At 32.1% G+C, this 17,243-nt stretch overlaps 1 protein-coding gene and 1 long non-coding RNA gene across 2 annotated transcripts; both read left to right on the forward strand.

Annotated features, from left to right (window-relative positions):
- Positions 1-510: 510 nt before the first annotated feature.
- Positions 511-3,251, forward strand: LOC107421728 (light-harvesting complex-like protein OHP2, chloroplastic). The gene is made up of 2 exons (XM_016031026.4): positions 511-1,102; positions 2,797-3,251. The coding sequence occupies exons 1-2, from the start codon at positions 633-635 to the stop codon at positions 2,909-2,911; spliced, it is 585 nt and encodes a 194-aa protein (XP_015886512.2). The 5' UTR covers positions 511-632; the 3' UTR covers positions 2,912-3,251.
- An 8,238-nt stretch (positions 3,252-11,489) lies between these two features.
- On the forward strand, positions 11,490-13,498 carry LOC132803671 (uncharacterized). The gene is made up of 3 exons (XR_009638876.1): positions 11,490-11,971; positions 12,084-12,144; positions 13,292-13,498. It is a non-coding gene; the product is annotated as an uncharacterized LOC132803671 (long non-coding RNA).
- The last annotated feature ends 3,745 nt before the right edge of the window (positions 13,499-17,243 follow it).

Consider the following 17,243-nt stretch of genomic DNA (forward strand, 5'->3'; position numbering starts at 1 on the left):
GGAAATGGAGTTTTTTTTTTTTTTTTTTAAATAATTTTTGGGTACAAGTGAGGATGGTTAAGTGGTGAGTTTCTCATGTTTACATTTGATTTTAAAGGTTGTAGGCATGAGTTATGCTCTTTTTTCCCTTCCTAGTTTAAAAAATATTGTAATCCTTGTTACGAAAGGATTTATATTTTTTCTTTATAAAAGATTCAAACAATGATTTTTTTTTTTTTTTTGAAAAGTTGAATTGTTTTTGAAAAAAATAGCGACTTTGCTATTAAGATAATTCTTATAGGACAGCATGGAAATACTAATTGGTATTTAAAATTTAATAACAAATTTTGCAATTTCTAGCGTTAATCAAATATTAACTTTGATAATTAATAATTTGGGTTTTATTTTATTTTATTTTTTTCTCTGGATCTTGTAAAGAAAAAAAAACTAAAAAAAAAAAAAAAGCACGTGCACCTCAGAGGACCAATTGACTTGGAAACCATTCATATAATACAGAGTCTCTTTGAAACTTGGCCACACCTTATCCACACAGAAACCAAACCCATCATCAAGATTTGATTCTGATAACTCTAAATCAAAACCAAACAAAAAACCCAGTACAATTTACACACAAGAAAAGAAAAAGAAAAAAAATGTCAGTGGCATCTTCATTCCCATTTATCAAAATCCCAACTTCTTCTTCTGCACCATCTTGTTCTTATTCTTCTTCGTCTACCACTTCATCGACTTCTCATCATCCTTCTTCATGGTTCACTTCAACTAAGCTTTCTATCAAAACCATTAGGAGCTCTCAAACTGAAGGACCCATTAGAAGACCTGTTGCTCCTTCTGTCAGGGAACCCTCTCCACCTCCTTCTCTCAAACCCACTCCTCCTTCTCAGCCTCCACCTTCTTCTTCCTCTTCTCCCCCATCTCCACCTCCCAAGCCGGCTTCTGTTTCCGGGTTGGTATCTGTGGATGATAAGAATGCGGTGATAACATTGGAGTTTCAGAGACAGAAGGCTAAGGAGCTTCAGGATTACTTCAAGCAGAAGAAGCTTGATGATGCTGATCAGGGTCCCTTCTTTGGGTTCGTTGGGAAGAATGAGATTTCTAATGGAAGGTAAACATTTTAGACATTCTGATTTTTTTTTTTTTTAATTTTGTTTTAGTCTATAATTTTGTGATGTTTATGCGTTAATTTGAATTGATTCTGAAATTGTGAATGAATTTTGAAATTATTAATCCATTTGAAAGATTTGGCTGCTGAAATGTGTGAAATCATTTATTTTTAGGAAGAAACCTAAAAACCCACTTGTGCAAAGGGGACAAGCCAATCGTGTAAATAGTGATTTTATACTCAACTCAAGCTAACCCTAAAATTTTTGATGGCTGTGTTGTGTTTTTTAAGTTCTTTTGTATCATCAAACTCACACCTTTATGGAATCCTTGTTTGAACCATCAACTATTAATTGCAGTTATGAAAAGGCCTTTCTTTCTGTCTGTCATTCTAGTTTGTTGGTAAAGTATTTCATCCGTTGCAGTTTTTAAACAAATGATTGCTTTCAAAATGCTTTAATACACCTAAATGCTTATGACATTTGAATACCTATATATGAATGAAAAATCTTAGCAATTGCAATAAATGCACAAATAGATTTTCCCAGGTGAGTCAATGGTTTGCTTGTTATTTGTATTGATCATGATTCTTATTATTAGGAAGATAATCCTGGATTGATGTGCTTAGCATGCGGCATATATGTAAATGAAGGCTTTTCCCCTCAGAATTTCATTTTTATGCATTGGACCACAAGAAACCATATTACTTGCTAGTTGCTAAGAAGCCTAGGATTAGATCTGATACATTTAGTCCTATTTGTTTGAGCAAGAACAGCATTTGATTCAGTCTGACATGTAGTCTCTGGTTTTTAGTGGATTTATTGGCATGCTTGTTAATATATATGATTTTTATGCATTAGCCCACAAAATGAGCTAGACCTTCTAAAAACGAAAATTTCAGTAGTCTAATAATTTTTGATACCTTGGATGGGGAACTCTTTGGATAGGTAATTATAAGTGATCAACTAAAAGAAATGCATTCTTCCTGAGCTTCTTGATGATTTTATGTTCCTTTTCCATTTTTCTTTTCAATTCTTAATTCTAATATCATACTGTACGAGGGTTTTTCTGATTTTTCTTTCTGGAATTTGTTTCTAAGTTCGTAATCTGCAGGCTATCTTTGTTCTCAAAAACTTGTAAATGTTGTTGGAAATTTAATTATGATGAAGTTAGGAGCTTGTTTGTTATACAACTATGCACTAAGTAGATGGAATGCATGTATGAGAAGCCATGTCTAGCTACTAAAAACTTGTCCTTTTATTTTCAAAAACAAAATATTGTTCAAAAGTGTTGAACAGTTTTTTTCAGTTGTAAATAGAGAGAGAGAGGAAAAAAAAAAAAAAAAGGTTATGGCTAAACAGGGGTTAAATATGTCCAGAAATAAATATTTAGACATATTTATGACAATGACCTTCCTTTTGTCTATTAATTTGTATTAAGTTGAGAGAACTGTAGTTGGTTGTTATTTAATAGAAGCAACTTGCTTTTTCAATTGCTAGGAGACCCAAAAAGATTGTGATAGCCAAATTTTCTATTATCCAATTTGTCAATTATGTTAGATTCTCATCCTCTCTAATCTCTAAGATCCTACGGTTGATCTCTAAGATCCTACGGTTGATTTGCACACTTGCAGACTAAATTTGGTTTGTCATTCCCGCTAACTTAGATAGTTCTCTATTCTGAATATTTGCATTACAGATGGGCAATGTTTGGTTTTGCTGTTGGAATGCTAACAGAGTATGCAACAGGCTCAGACTTCGTAGATCAAGTAAAGATCCTTCTCTCCAATTTTGGGATAGTAGATCTGGAATGATGCATTTCTTATTGCTTTTACTGCTTTAGGACACATCCAGTGTTCCATTGTAACTTTATTGAGTGATTTATTTATCGGAAAATGCTTAGCATTCCAAATTTTGGGTTCTCAAATCTTTCCCAAATAACATGGAAAGCATTACGGGTTGTCATTTCATCGACCAGGTTTTAGCAACATATGGTTCTTTTGGAAAATATTTTGGAACCCGAAACTTGGGATCTGTAGCATCTTCCTTGTTTCATTTTTATATGCTCTTACTCTTGACTTCCATAAGATGTATGTATGTTCCCTACACGGTTCACCACGACTCAAAAAATACAAGTTCTGTTTTCTTTCTTCTCCTTTTCTCTTTTTTTTTTTTTTTTTTTTTTTTTTTTTTTTTGTTTGTTGGGTTACACACTTGGACTAATTTATAGAGATTGGTCTCTACATGCGTGTAATTTTTCTGCAGTGTTGAAACGCAGTGCAAAATACAAATATAATTAAGCCAACTAGAAGTGATGGATTAAAATGCTGTGTTTGGAAAATTTGATGCTAATACTAGACATATGGCAGAACTATTTGAAGATTGATTGAAGAATATATTGATTTTCTTTGCATGGAAAATTTTGCCATCCTAGTGATTGGGGTGCCAAAATAAATGCAATTTGACACCATCTGAATAGTGAAGATTTGAATAGACCACAGAATGGATGAAATGAATGTGTTTGGCTTCTTTTTTCCAAGCAAAAAGACATAAAAAAAATAGTAATAATAAATTAAAAAAAAAAAGACAAAACAAAACAAAACAAAACCCGTGAATGTCATTAAGATTTACAGAACAATCTCGCAAGTGTTTTTCTAGTCATTCATGGAGTTTGTACTTTAAATTTAGTAGTTTCACTTTCAGCTGTATTCTGAATATTATGCCTGAGAATATAGAAACGAAGTTTTTATTTTTTATTTTATTTTTCTCTTGAATATTATATTTTGTAGTTATCATCATCAAAATGCTCTGCCGACATTCCAAAAGCAAACGAGGCCGGCTTTTTAGAAACTTTTTCGATCCGGTAAAAAGTAGTCCTTTTGCTCTTGGAATAAGGCTTTTGTTTTTTTAATCCCAAGAATAAATATAATAAAGTTTTGGATTATATTATTAACCAAAACAAACCGATTAATTTCCATGTGCAAATATAATTATAGTTTCCACCTGAGCATTTATTCAAAATAAAAAAATGTTATTTTATTCCGTGCATAAATTTATGGACAAATTATTCAAACACTTTTTAACATTTCCTTTCTGTTTAAGTGCAACTATTTTATATATAAAATTCTGAAAATTTTTCGTGTTAGTGGTAATTTTTCTATAATTTTACGCATGAATAAATGTAATAGATGTAATAACTTTGAGAAATGCAAAAGAAATTTTTTTTTTTTTGAGCTAACTCATCCCTTTTCTTTTTTTTGTTAAATATTTTTTTATTATATTCAAATAATCAAACAATGGAAATGCCAGCCTTGAAACTAATGGCATGCCTGTGATCATTATATTTGCCTAGTTTGATAAAAAAAAAAAAAAAAAAAAAGGGTTATGGTTCATATAATTTGTCATTTGCATACCCAAATTATTATGATGGTAGAAGTGTTAACGATAAAGAGAACAACAAATAATGACATAGGTAGAATCAATGGACAAACCTGACCAATAAATAATGACATGGTTAGAATCAATTAACAAAGCCACCAAACATAATATTGAAAATTCACATAATTTTAAAAAAATATATAATATATATATATATATATATATATATATAGAAAAGTCATTTTTTTTTTTTGATAAATGGGATTGTTGCACGAACCTTAAAAAAAGATATTTTAGAATACCTCATTTTAATCTTATTTCATCCCCTCTCTTTCCTCTCAGTCTTTGAACATTGTTTAATGAGAAAGTCTATTATTTCCTACACAAAAACTTTTAGTTCGAATTCCTCAACATTAATGATAAAAAAATGCAATAATATTATAGGATGTGTTGGCTGGGGATGCCGGCGGTAATATTATATAACAATATAATTTTTTTTTCTTTTTTTATTACTTAAAACAATTTTTTCTATATTTGGTATTATGAACTTATAACATTTTAAATATGAATATGAATGATTTATCAACTAAACTAACACATAAAATGCTAAAACATATATATATATATATATATATATATATATATATATATATGTGTGTGTGTGTGTGTGTGTGTGTGTGTGTGTGTGTGTGTATTAGTAAATTAAAAAAGGTTTAAAAGGTATAGGCTGATACACCTTTACAACCTTGAATGATGAACATATCCACATGATCAAGCAATTTGACTACATTTTACATTTGTACATAAATATATATAGGGGCCCTCTATATATATAGGGGCCTTCTATGCTGAGGACGTCTACAAATAAGACAGTTTTTAAAAAAATCATTATTAATATTATGCACAAAGACGCTAGTGTTTTAAAAAACTATTGTCTTTGCTTTTTGTAGATATCTGTATGATAAAAAAAATATGGACGTCTGCACTATAGAATTCCTGAATATATATATATATACGAAGAGGTTTTTGTGCTGGAAATTCTAGATTTAACTAAAATCTACAATTTTAATCTTAACAGTTGGATTTCATCAATGGTCAAAATTATATTTTGGCTTAAAAAAATCAAATGAGTTTTTCTTTATTCTCCCTCACTCAACCTTAAGACTTCCTTGCCCATCCTCTTTCATGCTCGTGAAAAGAATATGGTAATGTCTTCTTCCTGCTAAAACTCCATCTAACCAGATAGATCATGATATTTGGCATTAAAAATTAATTTTGTTATCAACATTGAGAGTTGGAGTATTTCCTTTTCGTGTCTTCAAGGTACTTATGCAAGTTAAATAAAATTAATATACGTTGAGTGAAGTTTCAAAGTTCAAACATTTTAACAATTAACTACATAAAAAATCTCTATGAACAAATGAAAATTGTGCAAAAGATCAAGAAACTATTTTCTTCTGGTTAATCCATTTAGACTTACATATGTTTGAGGTAGGGTTAATTGATTAGCAATTGGGTATGCAGTAGACCTTAATTAGTTTCAAGATGCACTGCCTTTTGTCTAATTCTTTGTTGAAACGAAAACTTTACTCACAATCAAGGAAAGAAAGATCTAGCTACTAATTATGAAACAATGAAGAAGATGAAAATAGAGCTATGTTATCAAGTCATCACAACCCCTACCATGTTGTCCTTTTTTAGAAGAAGTAGTAATAATCCTACAACTTTCTTGAGAAACTTCAGGTTTGCAAGCATCCAAACAAGGTAAACTAGAATGAAATTAGCTTGGGTTTGAAAGATCAAAGAGGCTCACCATTTTCCAATTTAAAATGGAATGGGTAATTTAGAACGATTTTATTATTTTGATGATTAGATTTTATATGGACCTTTACTCGTTAAATTTGGAATGAATACATCGAATCTGGTTTGTGAGTTCTTGGGCTTCCATCGGCTACTAACTAGGTGTTTTTATGTTTTGTTGGGATCCCATCCACAACAGTGGCGTGGAGTTGTAACGAAAGGAAGACATTGTATTTGTTTCACAAGCAAGGGAGGGAAACGGTGTATAGTGTGAGCGTGGAGTGAAAGAGATGGAAAATATGAGGTCACATGAGTTTTTAAGCCAAAATATAATCTTAATCATTGGTAAGATATTGTATATTAGAAGGCCAAAAGAGTGACAATTTGCTAAATTTGGTTGCAAGTGCCGATGGAATTTGCATGATCTGAATTGATGAGATCTTTAATTATCCTGCACCATTTAGTTGGCAGAGAAAAAAAATGAAGATAACACCTTGATCTCTAAGTTTTCCAACGATTTTTTTTTTTTTTTTTGATATGTAATCTGTTTCTTTCAATTTCATTTGGTTTCGATAACTTGGAAACCAAAAAGATACAAAAACGAAAGAAGAATTATTCACATGTCTTGGAGTTTAAATTCTGTGAATCTGTGTGGATCAAATTGGTTCGATAAGTTTGATGGGAGAAACAAAAGACAAATATTGTAGCCTGAGTAATTGTTACTGCTAATAGTCAGCAAGAGCACTACAGAAATAGTTTTCTTTCTCCATTCGATCCTAGGCTTTGTTTCTTTTCCTTCGGAATCCTACCATAAGAGTGGTTTTGTGGGATGACGATGAAAGACAGAGAGCAAAGATCATACTCAAATAAAAAATCTAAGATCATACTCAAATAAAAAATCTAAGTCATTTCAATACCAAATTAGTGGTAGAATGTGTTATAAAAAACTAAGCAGTGTTTCATCCCTTGTTGTTCTTCTTCTTCTCCTTTTGTCTGTGTTTTTTCCTCTTGTTCATCTGTTTGACTTTTCATATCCACATCTGTTGCTTCTGTTTTTGACGCCTCATTTTCACCATTTTACAATACGTTTCACCCTCTCAAAAACAACAATATTTGCAATTTTACATTTGTTATATCTTAGATTGACTGCATGAAGATTCTTAAAAGCATTAATATTTGAATTTGTTATATGTCTAGACTATAGAAACTAAATTTACAAAATATATTTATATTTACCTTGTTTTTGAACATTTGAGTGATTATTTTATGAAAAACATTCCCTTCATCGTTCGGCAAATCCTAAACAATAATTGAAAATTAATATACTCTTAACATAATGAAATTGAAGCAAAATATATAAATATTTCTTACCAAAATATCTGCAACTGCTATCAACTCATCAACATATTCTATGAATTCTTTCTCTCTTAAGATTTGTTTAATGGTTTGCTCAGATAAATTATTTGTAGCTTGTGTTATCCTCACTAGAAACTTCGGACATCTTTGTTTAAAAATATGTCATTGTTGTTTTTTTTTTTCTTTTCTTTTCTTTTAATTTAAAAAAAAAAAAACTCTGAAAATATATTAGTTTGCAATTTGATTCTGACACTGCAATAGTGAAATGTGCATCAACATCAGTTTCAGTTGCAGCATGTTGTAGTTGACTTAAATATTTGAAACCTTCTATGTCTTTGAAGTAGTAATGTTCTATTGTCTGCATTAAAAATAACACAATAGATAGTTATGATTAGTGTTGACTTCAAATTAAATTACATTCCCTTCACCGTTCGGCAAATCCTAAACAATAATTGAAAGTTAATATCCTCTTAACGTAATGAAATTGAAGCAAAATATATAAATATTTCTTACCAAAATATCTACAGCTGCTGTCAACTCATCAACATATTCTATGAATTCTTTCCCTCTTAAGATTTGTTTAATGGTTTGCTCAGACAAATTATTTGTAGCTGGTGTTATCCTCACTAGAAACTTTGGACATCTTTGTTTAAAAATATGTCATTGTTGTTTTTTTTTTCTTTTCTTTTCTTTTAATAAAAAAAAAAACACTATGAAAATATATTAGTTTGCAATTTGATTCTGACACTGCTACAATGGTGAAATGTGCATCAACATCAGTTTTAGTTGTAGCATGTTGTAGTTGACTTAAATATTTGAAACCTTCTATGTCTTTGGATTAGTAATGTTCTATTGTCTGCATTAAAAATAACACAATAGATAGTTATGATTAGCGTTGACTTCAAATTAAATTACATTCCCTTCACCATTCGGCAAATCCTAAACAGTAATTGAAAATTAATATCCTCTTAACGTAATGAAATTGAAGCAAAATATATAAATATTTCTTACCAAAATATCTGCAGCTGCTGTCAACTCATCAACATATTCTATGAATTCTTTCCCTCTTAAGATTTGTTTAATAGTTTGCTCAGACAAATTATTTGTAGCTGGTGTTATCCTCACTAGAAACTTCGGACATCTTTGTTTAAAAATATGTCATTGTTGTTTTTTTTTTCTTTTCTTTTCTTTTAATAAAAAAAAACACTATAAAAATGTATTAGTTTGCAATTTGATTCTGACACTGCTACAATGGTGAAATGTGCATCAACATCAGTTTCAGTTGCAGCATGTTGTAGTTGACTTAAATATTTGAAACCTTCTATGTCTTTGAAGTAGTAATGTTCTATTGTCTGCATTAAAAATAACACAATAGATAGTTATAATTAGCCTTGACTTCAAATTAAATTACATCTGTGTACTCTATTTTAGTTTATCAAAATCTTACATCAATAGATTTTTGGACCGTATCAGTCAAAGAATATGCATTTTCTGCCACAGCTAGAGTTTCATGTTCACCAATAATGTCATGGGTCATGTCCTCTGTGCATAATAAACAATTATATGCTCATTCCTCACAGGTTATCTATTAAACTGCAAATTTAAACTTTATGCAAGAAAAAGCAAGAACGTAAAAACATGCTAAGCGCTTTTCATATCCAAAACTAAAACATACTTTCTAAGTTGTTCCTTCCCATATCCAAAACTGAAGCATGCTTTCTATTGTCTTTTGGCATTAACAAACAACAAAATATTAACATTTAATTTTGAGTTTTTGGTCTCTTTCGTAGCTAGAGGAGGTCATGTTGGGCAAAGAAATGGTTTTCCACCAAGGAAGCAAGATCCCTTGCCTTTTCACAATAAAAAGATTAGGGGACAGGATAACAACTCAATTCTACGAAAAATAATAATTATAAAAAAAATAAAATTCAAGTCTTTCATTTGGTTTTTATTTTTTATTTTTTTGGGTATATATGGTGTTTCATTCGTAAACAACTAATAACATGATTATCTACAAAATAGCAAATTATAACTTAAATCGAGAAAAAAGCAAAAACAGAATAATCTAGTTTAACCCCACCTCACCCAAAAGGCCGAAACAACACTCTGTCTAGAAAACCTTGGATAATCTGATAAGCTTCTCTAAGAGCATGCCATCAGCCTAATATTAGATTAATAGTCTAAAGCTAGTATATATATATATATGTTTATGTATATGTATATGTGTGTGCATCTTGCTTGTGCATATATATATATATATGTTTGCATCTGCATAATTTGATAGGAGAGGAAATTTAAAGGTTAAAATACCTAGTCGTGCAAATAAAATCCTACAAAATAAAATGACATTTCCTGACAAAAGTTCATCGCCATCCAAGCACTTGTCCAGACAATTCATAAGTTGCTTGTCAGCACTCACGATCCCACTGAAATATGAACTATTTTCGTCATGACCAGTTATAAGTTATGTTATCCAAGTACATGAGGCAAATAATCTAAAGAAAACAGTTGTCTACCTCCTTAAAACACTGAGAAATATAAAAGAAGCCTTCAAATTTATGCTATAGTAGGTCTTGCCATAAATGGTTAATCATCCTAGCAATATATTGAACTGTCTTCAAATTTAGCAATATATTGAATTATAACTAATGTGTTTTCATTTTTTGTTGGTTAATGAGTAAAATAAAATTTCTTTAGACGTGTATATGCTCTCTCTTAAATAATAATAATAACAATTTGAACAAGTAAAATAAAATTGCTATAGATGTGTATATGCTCTCTCTTAAATAATAATAATAACAATTTGAACAAGTTATTGGTGATAAATGATAACATAACGAGAATAAACCCATTTAGACCAAATAATACATAATCCAAAGAAAATCATTAAATTTTGTTGATAGCAAGAAGAAAAAGACAATTAAGACATGATATCCGTTATATAATCAATAGGTTTACATGGCATTGATCAAAGAGGTTGCCTAGTTGGCTACCTTCTTGAACCTTAGAAATGAATATGTGCTTTTTATGCTTCTCAAAGGAATTAACAAAACCAAACTTCCATGTGAAAACTCAAAAGGGTTTGAGTTAAAATCAATGTCATTGACTCCTATAATGAACTAAGAAAATAAATTGGAAAATTCTTAGAATCTATAATGGGGCATTTGTGATGAAAGTGATGCAAAAGCTCAGTCCTTTTTCAAACTATTGTCCATGTAACACCCCGTCCCGAACTATGTCGGAAATTTTTGCACGTTGACCGTTGATCGTTGACCGAAGGGGTTAAAAGTTGACTTTTTGCCCCAGTTGGAATTTTGAGTTGATCGGGGTACCGTGGCGAAGTACACGTTGGCACGAGTTCGTAGACTGGTAGCACGTTGAAAACGGAGCTACCGTTTGAAAGTTATGAGCAAAACAAGTTGGGGTCCAAACTGTCCAAGGGGTGCCGGAGTTGACTTTTTATTCATGCAAGGTTGAGCGTTGACTCATGCATGGTTGTGAAGTGCTCGTCGATACGAGTCCGTAGACTAGCGGCACGTTCGATTTGGACATGTGGTTTGAAAGTTATGGACCTGTAAAGTTTTTTCAAATACTGTATTATTTTAATATTATTTTTACACGCATAACGATGTGCCACGTGTGACTCAATTAAGGTGGCCATGTGTCACCATGGTGAAATGCCACATGTCAACCATGTGTAAAATCAAATTATTTTAAATAATAATATTTTTGTTTAATTATTTAATTATTTTATTTATTTCTTTTCCTTTTCCTTTTCTTTTCTTTTTTCTTTTTTCTTTTTCTTTTTCTTTTCCCCACGTGGGAAAACACCATTCTTTCTTTTCTTTTTCTTTTTCTTTTTTTTTTCTTTTTCCTTCTTCTTCCCCGAAACACCAAAACACGCACAGTACCTTTATTTTTTTTTCTCTCCCACCGGCCGTTTCTCTCTCCCGTATCTTTTCAAATTCCGGCCACCTACACAGTACACGCGCCGGCCAGTGACGTGCGGAAGGAGGAGGCGAGCTCGGCCGCCAAGTTTCACGGCCAGCCGTCGCCGGACGCGCGCCGATCGGGCCGAAGAAGCCGCCGGCCGCCGGATTTTCTCTCTCCTCTTTTCTTGTGTTTTCTGGCCAGCCCACTCCCAATTGAGCCTCCTATCCCCCTATTTTGGGTCCTCTGAATTCAAAAATGGCCTCCAATCCCAAAAATTCGAAGCGGTTTGCGAGATACGAGGGATTGAAAACCGGCCGAAACTTCCCGACCAAATTCCGGCCATCTCCGGCGGAATTGGGGTCGATGGAGACCGGATTGGTGATCCTCGTCCCATGAGCTTCGATTCGGTATATCATTCGCCTATTTTGGTTAAAGTTTGTGTTTGACCCCCCGGGTACCGGGTATTATTTACCCGATTAAAATATTATTTTATTTGACTGTCTGTGAATTTTGTTCTAGAAGCACAGGTGAGTCGTGAAATTGATCCCGTGGTGAATCATGGGTTAATTGCGTGCTCCAGGTGAGTGACCCACCTTCAAAAATTATTTTGGACAATTAATTAAATTTAATTGGTATTTAATTTATTATTTAAATTGTGCTCATGTGGTGTGGTTGAATTATGGTTTTAATGCGGTTTAATTTAATTTATTTGTTATGCATGAGCAAGGTATGTTTCGGTATTAATTTTACGTGGTTTCAAATGTGATTTCTCGGGCATAATTGGGTTAAATATTTTATGAAAATATTTGTTTAAGTTGGTGGTTTAATTTTATAAATTATGCCCGCGGTATTTCAATTATTGAATCTCGTATTACGAGAAAAGGTATGGTTTTATCTGTTATTGATGTTTTCGTACCGGGTTATTAAATAAAATATGTGGGATGGTGTTTTGTGAAAATTTGGTATACTTCCCACGGTGGTTTTTGAAAAAAACGGTACGGTTGGTTGTTTATGTTTATTTTTAGACGCACTCATACAGTATTGGTGTTCTGGTGTATGGTGTATGGACACGTGGTTTAGCACGCGGTTATTATATGGTTTAGCGTGCGGTTATTACTTCACCCGTGAGTTGCCATTGGACCGTGGGCAGGCAAGGTTATTGTTGCGCACAGCCGCCCCCCTCCTTGGCCGGGTGATGGTTTTTTTAGCAGTTGGTACTGTCGGGACGCCGAAGTGACCGCTGCAGGTTTCTCTCTTTAACCTCCCGCCAGTCGGTACCTCGGGACGCTGGGTATCGGAGGGCATCACCGGTATATGGTGTGGTGCGTCAGGTGTAATTGTCGATGTAAATTGCAAATAGTGTTTTAAACCCCAAAGGTGTTCTAAAATTGTTTATTATAATTTATTACATTTTTATTATATTTGGGGTATTTATTTATTTAATTGTTGTTTGTTAAATTATTTAATCCCTTGGTTTTTGGGAGGTATGCACATTGGGTTTTGCAAAAAAATTTTAAAAAGGGAACATTTCAAACGGAGCGATTGGTGAGAGTTTTGAGGGAAATTATTATTTTCCAACAGTTATTATTATTTATTTATTAATTGCTGGTATTTGTTCTATTCCTTAATTGCTATTACTATTATTTTTATTATCAAAAGGTGTTCAGTAGTTCGGGTTACTCACGGAGATGATTAGCATCTCACACTTTTAAATTCCGTTCCCTTAGGTGCAAGTGGTGGTAGACGTTCTTCCGGAGCGAACCAAGTTTTCCGCTGCTGTTGTGTTTCGAGAAGTACTTCTGTACTCTTTCATTTCAGTGTATTATTTCTTTCAGCCTTGTTGTATTTCTGTTGTTTAGCACTTCTTAAAGCTCTGTATACTATTGGGATATTTCTGTTTTATTTATGCACTGGACTGTTGTTGCTTTTGAGAAGTGCTGGAATTTGTGGAATCAGTTTGTAGTTTGTGGGAGGAATAAGGGGATGTTTTTAGAAGTGTGTTTTCAGTGCAGGTAGTTTGTGGTAAGTAAATCCCTTAGGGGAGGCTCTGTCGGATTTTCCGTTGGAGGGTCCGGTAGGGTTTCCCTGGGATCAGGGCTGTCTAGGGTTCCGAGGAAGGAATTCTGGACGGGTCCTGACAGTCCATGTAGATCAAATCCACTCAGGAAAAACAAGTGAGAAAATTACATCATCAATGAGCTAAAGTAACATGAATTAGAAGGGCATGGAAAAGGGACTTCCAAATAGTATGACACTCCTTGTGCAAACATCAACCTCTGATCAACTTCTCCTAGTATCGAAATGACCAAAGTTATGTTTAATAGCAATTTTTTCAAAGACTTTACAATTCAAACAAACATTATTCACATCACCTTTTGATTTGTAGAAGATGGCTTTCGAAACAAAAATGAACGGTGAGCATATAGCCTTTGTTATAAATCACTAACTAAAAACATTCTCATTATCACAACAAATTTCATTCACTACTCATGTAGGAGAACATCTTGCTTTGTTTTGAACCACTAGAATAATGACTAGAAACAAATATGTCTTGACATAAGATTTTAGGATGGGTGGGAAGGGAAAGAAAACTCAAAATTAAAGGATAGGTTCTAGCATCACATCAGAGCAATTTTAGGAATCACTCCTAAAAACCCTGGGCATCACACCTAAGTTTGGTTTGCATCACACAAAACTAGAGAAATAACTCTCATAAAAAAAACTTATATTATTGATCAACTACTAAAAGAGTAACAAAAACCCCTATTTATAATAAAATTGCCTAATAATATTAGGAAACTAAAATTATAGGAAGCCTCCTTAAATAAGGAAACCAACAAATAAACTTTCCTAAAAACTTAAGGAAACTAAAATAATAAGAAGGAACCTAATAAACATAATAATATTAAAATCTTAATAACCATAAAACCCTAGTGATTAAAATTCTGTGTAATCTTCACCGTTCTCCATTAGAGAGAAAGAGAGAGAGAAAAGGGAGCAAAATAGAGGGAAAAAAGAAAAAAGAAAGAAATAGTTTTCTTTCTCCATTCGATCCTAAGTTTCGTTTCTTTTCCTTTGGAATCCTACCATTAAAGTGGTTTTGCGGGATAACGATGACAGACAAAGAGAAAAGATCATACTCAAATAAAAAAGGTAAGTCATTTCAATACCAAATTAGTGGTAGAATGTGTTATAAAAAACTAAGCAGTGTTTCATCCCCTTGTTCTTCTTCTTCTTCTTCTCTTTTGTCTATGTTTTTTCCTCTTGTTCCTCTGTTTGCCTTTTCATATCCACATCCATTTCTGATGCCTCATTTTTGCTGTTTTACAGTACATTTCACCCTCTCAAAAACAACAATTTTTGCATTTGTTATATCTTAGACTGACTGCATGAAAATTCTCAAAAGTATTAATATTTGCATTTGTTATATGTCTAGACTATAGAAACTAAATTTACAAAATATATTTATATTTACTTTGTTTTTGAACATTTGAGTGATTATTTTATGAAAAACATTCCCTTCACTGTTCAGTAAATCCTAAACAACAATTGAAAATTAATATCCTTTTAACGTAACGAAATTGAAGCAAAATATATATATATTTCTTACCAAAATATCTGCAGCTATTGTTAACACATCAACATATTCTATGATTTCTTTCTCTCTTAGGATTTGTTTAATGGTTTGCTCAGACAAATTATTTGTAGCCGGTGTTATCCTCACTAGAAACATCAGACATCTTTGTTTAAAAATATGTAATTGTTGTTATTGTTGTTGTTTTTTTCCTTTCCCTTTAACCAAAAAAAAACTTTGAAAATATATTAGTTTGTAAATTGATTCTTACACTGCTACAATTGTGAAATGTGCATCAACATCAGTTTCAGTTGCAGCATGTTGTAGTTGACTTAAATATTGAAACCTTCTATGTCTTTGAAGTAGTAATGTTCTATTGTCTGCATTAAAAATAACACAACATATAGTTATGATATTCTCGTGATGTTTGATTCTGCAAGAACAGAATGCCAAATGATTATCTTATTTTAGTTTTAGTTATTAGAACTTTTAAATGATGAATCCACATACCAATTTACTTGGCCAGTGTGAAATTGCATTTCGTACAAAAATGATGTTGTCCTTTCTTGTGGAGTTGTAATTTCCTTGGGTCTTCATTACCTCAAATGCATCTTCATCTTGGATGAGCGTATCCATATATCGGTTTTTTTCATTATGACTGTCAAACCAATCCGACTCCTGTAGACCACAGAGACTGATGAACCATAAAGGTAGTAGATTGAACTTCTCATTTCTTCCCAGCAACAATGGGTGCAAGTCGTGGTTTTTGAAGTCCTCCCTTGCATGTACATAAATATATTATTATATCATTAGTATTATATATTAGAAAAAAATATAACAATAATAACAAAATTAACACAGTAACCAACTCATAATCAATACTAATGTATACCTTGACAAATCATATTGAATCAACATAATAAAATCAATCAACTCTGGATTTTTTTTCTATACGACTCATCCAACCAATCCAAGGGTCCAATTTCTTTTGAAAGTAGCTTTCTCATCAACTCATAAAAGGAACTCCTCATTGCAAAGAATCCATGACAAGGTTATTATCAATTTTGAGCAATATTGCTCTGTCATTATATATGCTGATGTCCCTGGCATCTAGATGTATGGCAAGCCTTTGCATATATCCTAAGGATGACCTCACTGTAAAAATAAAAAAATAAAAAATATTTAACTTGATATATATATATATATATAAAAATATGTATATGTAAATATTGAAATGACTTAATATTTAAATGTGTTAGGTAAGAATAACGACTATAATACAAATGTGATAGATTAAAATAAATGTATCAAAATCTAATTAACAAAATGTGAATAAACATATAGAGAGAATTTAGTTTGGAACTGAACTAGATAGGAAGTTGATATTTTCTTTGCATTCGAATCTTTTCTATCCAAATAGTGCTATCCTTTTTTATAGCATCCTCTAGTGTCCCGTCGAAGGGTCTACCGAAATTATAAAATTGAGTTTTACAGGTATCCCTAATAAAATGATCACCAAGCTTAAGTATATCTCTAGTGGTCTCGTGATTAATCCATATATGAGGATTTAGAAAATGAGGTGATGAAAAACTATTTAACCATAACATGCTACTTCTAGCCTTCTCAACAGTACGAAAAGCGATTTTTGAAAGAAATACCCTTCCACAAACATTCAGCTTCCCATATTTATCATCCAATTTTTCTTTGATGCCACTTACTCTAATATAAATAGATGGACAATGGATAATATGAGGCTCACTATGTGTGTCATCGTCAGGTGAGAGTTGTCTCTTGGATTCAATAGCCTTGTAAACTGACATGATGTACAAGATGAACAACGAGTTATGAACATTGTACATAAAAATGGAAGCAGGTAATGCAAATCAAAGTGAACACCGTACATAAAAATGAAAGTAGATAATGTAAATGAAACATTTTATCCTTGTAGAAAGATCTTTTTAAACTATGACACCCTAATCGTCGGCTAATGTCCAACATTTTGTTTTTCCCTTTTTTTCAATCAAATGAGAAGTAAATAAAACATTAAAGGTGCACCGGAATAAGACGTTTGAAAACTGTTTCTTCTCCTCAGCTTCCACCGTTCT

This window comes from Ziziphus jujuba, chromosome 5 (genome assembly GCF_031755915.1).
Source record: "Ziziphus jujuba cultivar Dongzao chromosome 5, ASM3175591v1".
Classification (NCBI taxonomy): Eukaryota; Viridiplantae; Streptophyta; class Magnoliopsida; order Rosales; family Rhamnaceae; genus Ziziphus; species Ziziphus jujuba.

Excerpts from the sequence above, each read along its gene's own strand:
- LOC107421728 (XM_016031026.4), top strand. The coding sequence starts at position 633 with ATGTCAGTGGCATCTTCATTCCCATTTATCAAAATCCCAACTTCTTCT. Across the intron at positions 1,103-2,796 it reads AATGAGATTTCTAATGGAAG|ATGGGCAATGTTTGGTTTTG; the intron begins GTAAACATTTTA and ends TTTGCATTACAG.